The sequence below is a fragment of the Momordica charantia genome (assembly GCF_013281855.1).
Source record: "Momordica charantia cultivar OHB3-1 chromosome 6 unlocalized genomic scaffold, Mcharantia_2.0 BLBB01000006.1, whole genome shotgun sequence".
Taxonomy (NCBI): Eukaryota; Viridiplantae; Streptophyta; class Magnoliopsida; order Cucurbitales; family Cucurbitaceae; genus Momordica; species Momordica charantia.
The window spans coordinates 3135615-3147010 of record NW_028275164.1 but is presented as its reverse complement, the minus strand read 5'-3'; the positions used below and the strand labels follow the sequence as shown (position 1 = coordinate 3147010).

The following is an 11396-nucleotide window of genomic DNA, read 5'->3' as shown; positions in this document are numbered from 1 at the left end:
CAATTCTTTTTAATCAATTTAATAAAGTAAAAGGACTTATCGAAAACCTTAAATATCTTTTAAAGTAATTTTGTTAATTAACACTATATCAAAAATATAAAAATAAAAAATTATATTACCTGTATTGAGTATAATTTTGGGAGACGTGGTTCATGTATTTTTAAGTACGTAGTTTTATTTTTCATATATAGTATAAGTTTGGTTATATTTTAGGTCGACCATGATTTGTTTTAAGTTTTTTTTTTCTTTAATAAAATGTTGAACTTCGTTTCAAAAAATAAATAAGTAAATAAATAAAATCTTGAACTTTTGCTATATTTGGAAATACAAGATCAAGAAAAAAATATTTTATGAAGTTAAAAAATGAAAAAAAAAAAAAGAAAAGACGTCTGAATATTCTAAGGATTCTGAATTTCAGTAATTTTCTTCCCTAGTTCATCTCTTACGAGCTTAGAGATTGATCGAAAGTTGGATCGATGGCGGCGACGGTGAATGTGAGGAAGATGCTAACGGTATCAGCAGCTGTGATGTGCGCCATGGCGGCGGCGTCTTTATGCGGGGCCTCGTCTTCCCCCGAATCGCTCTTCGTCAAGAAGACCATCGCGTCGCATCAGATCGTCATCTTCTCCAAGTCCTATTGCCCGTATTTTCAATCTCCCTCTCTTTCTTATCTCAATCTGTTTATTCATTTCGAACATGGATCTATTAGTCTCGTTTCTTAAAGTCGAATTTCGTTGTTCTCCTCTTACACTGCGGTGGCTATGTCTTCAATTGTTTTAATCTTGTTACGCTGCAATTAGAAGCAGATCGAGGATTGATGGATGGATTGAAAGGGGATTTCGGCTTCTACCAATGACGAATTCGAATTTTGGAATTCCGGTTGTTGAATTTTGTTGATTGTGCAATGCAGGTACTGTAGAAGGGCAAAAGCTGTTTTCGAGGAATTGAAGAAAGTTCCTCATGTTGTTGAGCTGGATCGGAGAGGTACTTGCTTAATCTGTCTTCTTGTTGCCATGTTATGAAAATTAACAATAACAACACTCTTATTTACTGCAGAATTTAGCTTAAATTTGATTGAAACCGAGTAACTTTTTTCTTGATATTTAGTTGCTTCCTTTATTTCATGTCTTCTGGCCCCAGCCATTTTATCTAGATTCCTGTCAATTGTTCCGGCTTATTCTCTTCGAATTATGCAAATTTTGGATTGTGATATTACAGTTGGTATGGGCATATTTGAGATTTTTAAAGCTTAGGTCTTAACTTAATGGCTTAGCCTCTTTATTGTCCTTTTCTTCATCTGCCTCTCTTCTCCTTCCATTTTTGTTATTTTCTAATTCATCATAATTTATAAGGATCATCTAGTAAATGAGGGTTGCCTCAACCTTTTAAAATGTTGAATACCTGCAAGTGCAATGATTTTTTTTTGGATAAGAGACGAAATCTATAAACACAAGAAAGAATAAAAGAACAACTTAGGGGCATGAGATGAGAAAGTCCCCTCCCAACAAAAAGCTCAGCGCTTCCCAATCTTGAAGGATCATGGATAAGCCGTAGTTAAAAAATAATTTCTTGTGTTTTAAGCACTATAAGGAAGTTGTTTGCATACACTGTCTAAAAGAATCAAAAGAACCCTAAAAAATTATTTGATTTCTTTCATTCAAAACCTGCAAAAAGAAGCTGCAAGTGCAATGTTTATGTATATCAGGTCCAGTGACATGATGCTATTTGAAGTGCTTTCCAAACCAACATGTTTGGTTGGGGATCTTATATTCTCTTCGTCCAAAATTCTTAGCCTATCTGCGCATTTTTATCTACTTAGTTTCTGTATTCTTAAATAATCCAAATTTCAAATTACCCTGCCTAATCAGCACAGTTATCTCTCTCTCTCTCGCCGTTGGTTAAGAAGTGTATCCTCTTGGAAGGCAATTCTTTCTAATTTATGTGTTCTTTAGAGAGTTAAAGTTATGGAGGATGAAGAGCAGGATATGGTAAAGGAAGGAGGAAAAGAGCAATGAAAGTGCAAGAGCATGGCCGACTAATGTTACTTGAAATGTCTTTTCACTGAGAAAAAAAATCTCGAAAATGGGTTGACTGGTTATTTCATGTACTGTGTGCTTTATCTTCTTTTTTTATCTTTATAGTTTCGGTGCAGGTGTCTTGTTTTGTTTTGTTTCCGTTTTCGACAAGGGTGGAAAGAATTCAAACTCTGGATGAATTCTCTAAATCAACTGGCCAAAACTCTTATCAGTGGACATATATCCAGCTATTGTTTCCATATATTTTTCTATCCAGCGTTATTTCCTTGTGCTGTTCTATTACTTATATCCTAAAGGTAATTTATTCATAGAATTTGGATCTGTATCACACAGATGATGGACGTGAAATCCAAGATGCTGTTGGTGAACTTGTTGGAAGGCACACTGTACCTCAAGTGTTCATTGATGGAAAACACATAGGTGGATCAGATGGTAATTGGTTCTTCTTTCACAGCTTAGGTCCCGTTTAATAACAAATTTGTTTTTGGTTTTCTGTTTTCTAAAATAAGATTTAGCTTATAAACACTATTTTTTTCTTTGCTTTGATATCTACCGTTTTAAAACATTTTCAAAATTCAATTCAATTTTCAAATACTAAAACAAAAACTTAAAAAAAAAAAAAAATTTGGCTAAGAATTCGCATGTGTTTTTAAGTAGAGTGGAAATATACTAAAGAAATTGTAAACAAACAACCATAATTTTAAAAAACATACACCTGAAAACAAAAGGGTTATCTAACAAGGCCTTTAGTCGTCCATAATATGCTTTTCTTTAAAGTACTTTTTTCTACTCATTGAAACTCTGATTTCCAGATACTGTTGCTGCATATGAGAGTGGAAAATTGAGCAAACTCCTGGGCATTAAGGAAGAGGATAGAGCAGATCTCTGAAATCAAACCATCAATTGTAAGCAGATATCTTTGCACCTACAGAATATATTTTGCTTGAATCATCTGCTCAATTGTAACTCTTAACACTGCGAGATAGTATTTTGTCTCGGAAATAGAGCACCAAAGCCTGTTTTTTTCCTCCCTCTCTCTCACTCTCTCGGATAAATAAGAATTATTTAGATTGTTAATGTAGTCTAAACATGTTTTTGATTACTATTACCTCTGAAAATCATATACTTTAAATCTTGATGCTATTCTTGTGAGGAGGTTTTGGAATAGATTGAACTGCTTCATTGAATCTCATTAAGTCGCTTTGTCAATAAGAAAAAGTTATTTGTCATTTTGTTTTTGTAATCTAAGATATCAATGTTTTAAAAATTTATATTTTACCTCAATGAAAGAGACGTGGTTCTAATTGTTTATACTTAAATAAAATTGACTCTAACCAATTTATTGATTTTTTTCTTCCGAAAGGTAAGTTAGTTTTAAAGCACTTTTAAATCTAAACCTAGAAATTAGAAAAAGATGTTTATAGTTTATAAATTCAGGTAATATCTCAAGAATTGTTTCTATAGTATAATAGATTGACCGCAATTGACCGTTAAGGGGTAGTTCGATTGGTAATTACAAATTAGAGCGAGAATATTCAAAATTGAATAAAAATATGTTTTTGATTTATTTATTTTATTTTGGTTTAATAGTTCCATTGCAAGTTTGAGTTTCTGCTCCACTTGAGGGGAAAAAAAAAAAACTTTCACATTCATTCAATTTTCCCCCATAAACTATTAAAAAAATAACAAATTTGATTTTTGTAATTATTTTGTTGGCAAGTCTCATCCAATGTACAGTGTACACTTCTATTACCACATCTATGTTATTTAAGATAATGTTAGATAATCGATATAATATAATACTTTTAAGGATCAAATATAATTATTTATGGAGAGTTCAAGAATTTAAATATAAAAAATTCAAAATAAATATATTTTTTCAACACTAAGAATCAAAATAAAATAAAACCTTTAAAAAAAAGGTAAAAAAGAAACAAATTTATTTAAACATTTTGTTTTATTTCTCATAAACGACAAATCTTAAAAAAGAAAAAAAAAATAAAGAAAAAGGGGTGAGCAGCGCGCGCGAGATTCCGGCGAGGGAGTACACAATTCGCAGGGTGCGTAAATGGAGCAGCAGAAGAAGAAGCTCTGTGGCGATGGCGACATCCACATCTCTACTTCCAGTTCGAGCTCGAGGAGCAAACGGAAGAGACAATCCAATTCCAATTCCAATTGCAACTTCGAAATCGATTCTACTTTCTCTCTTCTACTCGCCGCCGTCTCCAGCCCTCGCAATCCCTGCTCCGTCTCCTTGATTTCCAAATGCTTGGCCGAGCTCCGTCTCGCTGTTTTTCCACAGTCTCCCCGCCCCTTACAAACTCTGCCGCCTCCCATTCTCTCTCTACTCCCTCTCCTCATCCTCTCCCGGTAACCCACCTCTTTCTTCAATGCTTTTGCATTTTAGCTGCCCCACTTGGATTATCTATACTCTTGCGTTGTTTCTTAATTTGTTTTTTTTTTTCTTTCCTCCTGTTTCAGGCGCCCAGGAATTGCTTCTCGTGCCGCCGAGATTGTGGGCGCTGCTTCGCTCCTCTCGCTCCGTGTGAATGAAGAGATTGCTTCCGATGACGCGGTTCTGAAGGCTTTGATCTCTGCCTTGGCGTGCTCGAATAGAACGGTTGCGTTGGCTGCTTGTAATGCTGTTCTGGATTTGTCCACGACGTCGTTTGGGCGACGGAGCTTGGTGGAGGTATCTGCCATCGAGCGTCTTATGTGAGTGTTTACTGTTTATTGCTATTGACTCAAACTCTGACTCCCCATGTTCCCTTCTATCTTTCTTGGTTATTTCGTCTCATATGGTGCAATGCTTTGAACTTAAGTATCTTCTTCTTTTTGATTTTGTATCTTTGGATTTCAAAACGAACGCAGTGAAAAGGGGATATGGTGGCTGATAGAACTTTTTGATGCTATAATTCAATTCAAATATGATTAATTTGATACATATAACCACTTTCTGAGAGAGAGAGAGAGAAAAATGCATCGCCAGTTGGTGGTGTGGCGGTCTTCGCAGCGAATGCTAGTTAAATCCATTTAACGTCTTTACAAGTTCGGTGTATTTTCTTGGATAACTTGACTTAATATTTATCAGGTCTGCATTTCTGCAGGTTTCAGCCTCTTCAGAGATGTCAGTTTCTGTAGGCACCGTATATAATGAAAATTTTGCGACCCTGAAGGCAGGATTTAGAGGAGATGAGCTTTCAATATTAATTCTTAATGCAGCTATAGTTCTCCTTAACACTTGCCATTTCAAGCATTTGGAAAAGATACCAAGATACTGCTCACAAATGTTCTTGGCATTTTTGAAAAATCAGTGGATAGAAGTCCGTAATAAAATGGTGCTAATCAACAGTTTCCAGTGCAGCTTGCAGGAGAAATTTGATATAAGCAAAATTAGCACCAATGATCTGGCCGTCAGTATTTTTAGGCTTTCAATTAGTACTGATCAAGTTAGCAGACTAATACCGGTGAAGGAGGTGAAAACTTTATTTGGTTTAAGTGGGTCAAAATTTGAAGAATTCATGTTAAACCACTGGGAAGCATCACCATTGCTCATGCAAAAATTCTCAAGAACCATGAATGAAGAAGCTGATATTATCAGATCATTCATGGGATCTGTAGTCTCTATTGATTCCTTTCTTTCGCCAATGCTTGGAAGATTGGTTTCTTGTAATCCTATTGCCTCAGATGAACTAGATATACATAATTTCTTAGAAGAGGTGAAAAATGAATTGGGATTTCCTCTAATTTATCAGCAAGATATACGTGTCCTGAGAACAGATAGGTGTTCAAAAAGAGAGATACATTTCTTTCAGGAGAATTTTGAGCCATGCTTCGCAAAGGGTCCTCATTTCTTAAAATTAAATGATGCACTCAAATGTGAAGAAGCTTTTAAAGAGGGGTATACAATTGCTCTTCGAGGCATGGAATTTCGGTATGAGAAGATTGCTGCTATTGCAAATACTTTAGCATCTCTGTTTGGTCAACCATCCGTAGGTGCTAATATGTACTTGACACCTCCAGGTTCTCAGGGTTTCACTTGTCATTATGATGACCATTGTGTGTTTGTATGCCAGCTTGCTGGAAGCAAGCAGTGGACAGTTTTTAGTCCGCTAGAGATGTGGTTACCTCGCTTGTATGATGCTCATGAATCCCAACATTGTTCTGAGATCGAGAATCCATTGGCAGTAAGAAGACAGTTTTTGCTCAGGGAAGGTGATGTATTGTATATACCCAGAGGATTTCTTCACGAGGCTCGTACTGAAAATGACGGTCCTGATGGGTCTTCTCTACACCTTACCTTTGGTATTGAGGTCGAACCTCCTTTTGAGTAAGTAAATCGAAGCTTCTGTTTGAATTTTAAATGGTTTGATTGGTCATGTTTTTTTTGAGGTGTTCCCTAAATAGTTTTGAGCTCGGTTATTAAATTCAGAATCTCTTGGAATTGATATCCAATTAGTTCTCTCTCTCTTCTTCTTCTTTTCCTTTCGATCTCTCTTTTACCCTTTATTTCTTTATTTTTCTTTTTTAATTTTTAAAATCTACAAAGGTTAAAGGTCATTTCCAATTTCAGATTTAGTGAATATAAAAAATTATGATATTTCTGGGGCCTATATATATGCACAAAATCTAGATTTGGTACTTTTCTTTTGTTCTATATGAAATACTGATAATGGAATTGCATTGGCTTGTATCCTTGAAGATGTACAATGGTTTTATAGTTCTTTTAACATGATGATTTTGTTGGGTTACACTACCAAGCATCAGATGACAAATCATATCAGAACCAAAAACTATGGAAAATGAAACCTTGAAACTGATTCCTATCATAATCAATCTTTTCCTCAGAAGTCCCAATTTAATTTCCGTTGGAATTATTTGGTTATTTTGCCAATTTCTTACTATTTTTGGTGAATTATTAGAAAGTTACAGCACTAGGAGGAAAACATTAGGGTGCAATGTTACTTGGTACAACTCCTGAGTGGAGACGTTGAGAGGTTTTCTGTTAGTTTACCTCACTACAATTGTTGTCTTTAGGGTCCCATCAGTTTACCAATTGACATGATAGATATTTTGGATGAGATCATCAGGAGTTGGTGCTTTCCAATTGTTTAAGACGTATCTTTGAATATGTTCTACTTTATAGTGTTGATTGCAAATTTGTAATGTTCATTATGAAGATTTTATCTATTTCTATCCCGAGAGAATTGAGTGTTGATTTTGATCTGTTAAATTTACTAGTCATTAAGATGTCATCTTTTTGAAAATGCCTAAATGGATACTAGCATAAAGTTTTGAAGGTTATCAATCAATTTTCATTTTTATAGGATTGATGGTATGACATAGAAATGAGTAAGAATGAACATGTTTTTGTACACAGTGATGCACCCGTGCTTAATAATTATGTTGATAGTGAGAGTGGCATACGCCAAACACTGATAATACAATCACCTTACATCTGTTCTGTCGTATCATGTATGTGCTCAGAGCATTCCTGTAATACAGTTTACTGCAGTGTTCTCCTCAGTCGTAATTACATGTTGATTATTAATTAGCATTTCTGGTTACATGTACATCCCATCCTGACACTTGAAGCTTTTTTATGAACAAGAATTTCCAGTTATAATGGTTGTGGCCCATATTTAAATTAGCTGATATTATATTCAACGTATGAACTGGTCTTCATTCGACTCTAGCAGTGGCCTTTGCTTTCTTGTAAAGAATCAATAGTATTACCCTGTTGTAATCAGATGTTCAGCGAGTGATGGCTGAAACACCTTCACCGTCGCATAATTACATCACCAGTAATGATAATTCGTTTTCAAAATAACATGGTCCTTTTTTTCTCAAGCTTCAAATTTGAGGCAAATAGGATAAATAAATTTTCCAATTTTATTTTGAAGTTTTCTTTTGAACAGGCCAATATATTTTACAGTCTAACCAACTCTGGAACAAGTCATGTGCTGTGACCAACATACTTTTAGTAAAGTATGGAACCTTGACATGTTTCCATGGGACACAAACAACTTTTTGGACCCAATGCTTCTGGAAAATCAGGTTTTCATCGCAATGATGATGGCTATTTGTTCACAAGTGCCCATAATGCATGTTGGATTCTCCGTTTTTCTAAAATTGGACTTTGAATTTGTGGACCCCGTGGGGCTTAATCAGACAGCTATTGTGCTTATAGAAGTGTCCTATAGTGAGGACCTTCATATGATTAGTTAGTTTTGTACGGGGATGATTTTTAACCAAGAAAGTAATATATCATTATGATCGTTATCATTTATATTTCGACTATTTTATGTCTTGTGTTCATGCCAAAGTTAATTTTCATCGATGGATCAGTGTCACTGTAAAAGCCTAAAATAGTATTGCTAGTTCCAGGTTGTGCAAAGATTTATGGTAGTTAAGTTCACATGCAGGTGCATTTTACATAGTTATTATTGTACCTACATGTTTTTATGCAAAATCTTTTATTTGTTTTATGAGACTTTTTCTGTAACTGTAGCTGCCTTAGGTTGCCTGTTGCCAGAACGGTTAACTTTTTAAGATCTAGTATGGAGTAAGGCAAATACCAGATTACTTGAAAAAAATTGAACATTGAAATCCTGCTTTCTATATTTAGAAATTTTTAGAGAAAATTTATTGAAATTTAAAATTCTCAAGGATGTAAGTAAGTTGACTGGTCTAAATTTATCTTTTATTTACTTTGTTTTGACCTTTTTGTCCTTCTTCAGGTGGGAAGGATTTGTTCACATTGCTATCTATAGTTGGAATGATAACCCAAAGCAATATGATACTTCACTTGGAGCTATGTCTATAGAACTGTTGCACTTTGCAATTGGGTTAATCAGTATCTCTGATCATAACTTTCGGAAGGCTTGCTTGGTAGCAGCAATTTCTTTGCCTTCGGATACTGATAATAGGCCTGACCTGAACCAGAAGACTATTTTCAATAGATTGATAGATAAAATCAGTAGAGAGTCAAAATTCTTGGAAGTGATTTCTAGTATAGAAATTGCAGTTGAGAAAGATGAAGATCCCTTCCATCGGATGAGATGGCTTAGGCTTCTTAATGTAGATGGAAAAGAAAGAACCAAAGAAGATAAGTGGACTATGCCTTCAATTGGTATAAGAGATCTGTTTTCTATTTGTGTTAATTACAAAGAGAAGGTAGAAAATACATTTATGGAGGTAAAGTCCAGATTTTGCAGTGAGGTGCGATTTGAGAATGCTGTGGAGTGCTATAAAAAGTTGCTGGAGAGGTATAGCAAGGTCAGAAGTCAATATATGACTGGAATGATTTCTTTGCATTGAACTACGAGTGATCTAATGTTCCTTGTTCTTTCCCAACTACATTTACTATTTCAAGTAATTCAGGTTCATGTAGATTTTGGCGAGTGGTGAGCTCAAGCAAGTTCTGAAGTTGACTTATCTGCAATGATTCTCTGGTATTTGATAACTCCAGAGGCTAGAGAGTATATTACTGGGTGCTGGTTTGGGGCAAGGTTTTACCTTGTTTATAGTTGTTGCATGGAAAAAGACAAGCATTGCTAGATAGTGAAAACAAATAAGAGTATTATTTAATCTTAAAAAAGAGTCTAAATGTAGTGCAGTACATGTATGAATAGTTCATCCCATCTTAAAAGTTGATACGTAGCCTATGGCTACGGATGTTTTGGGGTTGGATTTGGATGCGTTGTCACTCCATGATAGTCGATGTGGTAGACAAATTCACCCAAATTATCAACACTTGCTTCATATCCAGGCATGTTGGAGGAAATTCCTTCCGCAGACGGTCTATTATCTTTGTGAACCTGCATTTTGGCACATCCATAATCACATGAGAAGGTGCATGATAGGTGTGGTGGAATCCATTGGCAAGTTACTTGTAAGACTCAAAAAAAAAAAAAAGAAAAGCTACTGTTTCTTTATCCCACCTTAACTTTGCGATATTCAGATTCGGGATTGGAAAATGATGTACCAAGGTACTTTCTTGCAGGTCTTCTTGCAGAGGCGGAAAGTTGAGGTGGAGAATGAAAACGATCCACCGAAAGAAGATAGAAGGCAGTAAAGAGAAGGCAAAAGAAAATAAAATGTGAGGGTCTCATTTCCTGACTTTATCTGCTCAAATAAAGATCACAGGTTATCTTGGGATGGAAAGAGATGGGTTTGCAGAAATATATAGAGAGGGAGCTTTTTATGCATACTCCTTTGGAGAGAGAGAGAGAATCAATTATTGATCCATGGCGGAAGGGAGACAAAGACCAGCCCATGCTTGTGATTTTGTTGCTAATTCAAAATGAAATAGACCCAATACCAACCAAGAATCCCGGATAACTACCTCCGTCCTCAAGCCATTTACACTCTTTTGGCCGACTTAACTGATGTTAAAATTTCACGTGTTTGTTCCATGCCAAACAGAACCACTCATGCCCGAATCATTCATCCCTGTTTTGTCCTCATTAAGGACTCCCATTTGGTTTTTTTACCCTTTGACTCTCTCTCTCCTCTCTCTTATCCTGTCAGTTTCAGCCTTCGGGGCATTGGATGCTAGATGCCATCTCCCTCCATCTCTAGATCATCTTTTTACCCAACTGCTATATTTGGATTCCCATCCGTTAAGGGGGGTTATGTATCTACCACTTTCCTGTACATTTCTGGTATAAATTATTGGCCCTTTTCAACTTATACACAATTTTTTGGTCAAAATTTCTCGAATTTTGTTGTGATACGTGAGATGTATCTGCCCAGATTGTAAAGCTTGTAAATTTGTACGTAAACGTGTCTGATTTCCTTGGAGCTTTTTCTACTGCAGGTGGCCGGCAACTGGAGGAGGAGGAGGAGGAGGTGCATCTTACAGCTTTTGGACATGATTGATTTTAACATCACCGATGGCTACACTGGGGATTCCCTGTGACAAATGATTTGAAAGGGAAGTGGTATGGTAATGTGAATTAATCGGGTGATTAATATAAGTGTCTTCAATTCTTGCTTCATGACATGACTTCTTTTTGTTTTCTTTCTATGAATGTGAGTAGTTCAGATCTGGAATTTTGAAATTGCATTCTTTTGTGATACTGTAATTTCTTACTCTAATGACAAGACTTATCTGATATAATAGATAGATATCGACATTCTTGTGAAAGATTGACGTTCTATATTTCTATTTATAATGGGGTCTGAATTATAATAGAGAACTTCTGATTTGATCTTTTTGGGAATTATTTGGGGGTGTGGGAATGAATTATAGAATGACCAGGATGACTTTTATGTAAAATTTAGGTTTGAAATTTATTCAAGTTTATTTAATTTTGATTCTTGAATTTTTAATATTTTGTTTTAGTTCTTAAAACT

The 11396-nt window shown here is 35.4% G+C and overlaps 2 protein-coding genes across 5 annotated transcripts; both read left to right on the top strand.

The window, feature by feature from the left end:
* Positions 1-360: 360 nt before the first annotated feature.
* Positions 361-3179, top strand: LOC111007397 (Glutaredoxin family protein). Its single transcript, XM_022279750.2, has 4 exons — positions 361-643; positions 911-984; positions 2370-2468; positions 2849-3179. The coding sequence occupies exons 1-4, from the start codon at positions 477-479 to the stop codon at positions 2923-2925; spliced, it is 417 nt and encodes a 138-aa protein (XP_022135442.1). The 5' UTR covers positions 361-476; the 3' UTR covers positions 2926-3179.
* Positions 3180-4025: 846 nt separating this feature from the next.
* Positions 4026-11187, top strand: LOC111007109 (uncharacterized). Of its 4 annotated transcripts, none has more exons than XM_022279306.2 (6): positions 4026-4406; positions 4518-4751; positions 5128-6366; positions 8777-9901; positions 10042-10137; positions 10858-11187. In XM_022279306.2, the coding sequence occupies exons 1-4, from the start codon at positions 4105-4107 to the stop codon at positions 9354-9356; spliced, it is 2355 nt and encodes a 784-aa protein (XP_022134998.1). In that variant the 5' UTR covers positions 4026-4104; the 3' UTR covers positions 9357-9901; positions 10042-10137; positions 10858-11187. The 4 variants fall into 4 exon arrangements, with proteins under 4 accessions (XP_022134998.1, XP_087981122.1, XP_087981120.1 ...); XM_088124996.1 differs by having other exon boundaries at positions 10042-10702; XM_088124994.1 differs by having other exon boundaries at positions 8777-9930.
* The last annotated feature ends 209 nt before the right edge of the window (positions 11188-11396 follow it).

Bases quoted from the DNA above. Each gene is read 5' to 3' on its own strand.
- LOC111007397 (XM_022279750.2), top strand. From the start codon at position 477: ATGGCGGCGACGGTGAATGTGAGGAAGATGCTAACGGTATCAGCAGCT. The intron at 644-910 runs GTATTTTCAATC...TGTGCAATGCAG, and splicing joins TTCTCCAAGTCCTATTGCCC to GTACTGTAGAAGGGCAAAAG. The intron at 2,469-2,848 runs GTAATTGGTTCT...TCTGATTTCCAG, and splicing joins ACACATAGGTGGATCAGATG to ATACTGTTGCTGCATATGAG.
- LOC111007109 (XM_022279306.2), top strand. From the start codon at position 4,105: ATGGAGCAGCAGAAGAAGAAGCTCTGTGGCGATGGCGACATCCACATC. The intron at 4,407-4,517 runs GTAACCCACCTC...CTCCTGTTTCAG, and splicing joins CCTCTCCTCATCCTCTCCCG to GCGCCCAGGAATTGCTTCTC. The intron at 6,367-8,776 runs GTAAGTAAATCG...GTCCTTCTTCAG, and splicing joins GAGGTCGAACCTCCTTTTGA to GTGGGAAGGATTTGTTCACA.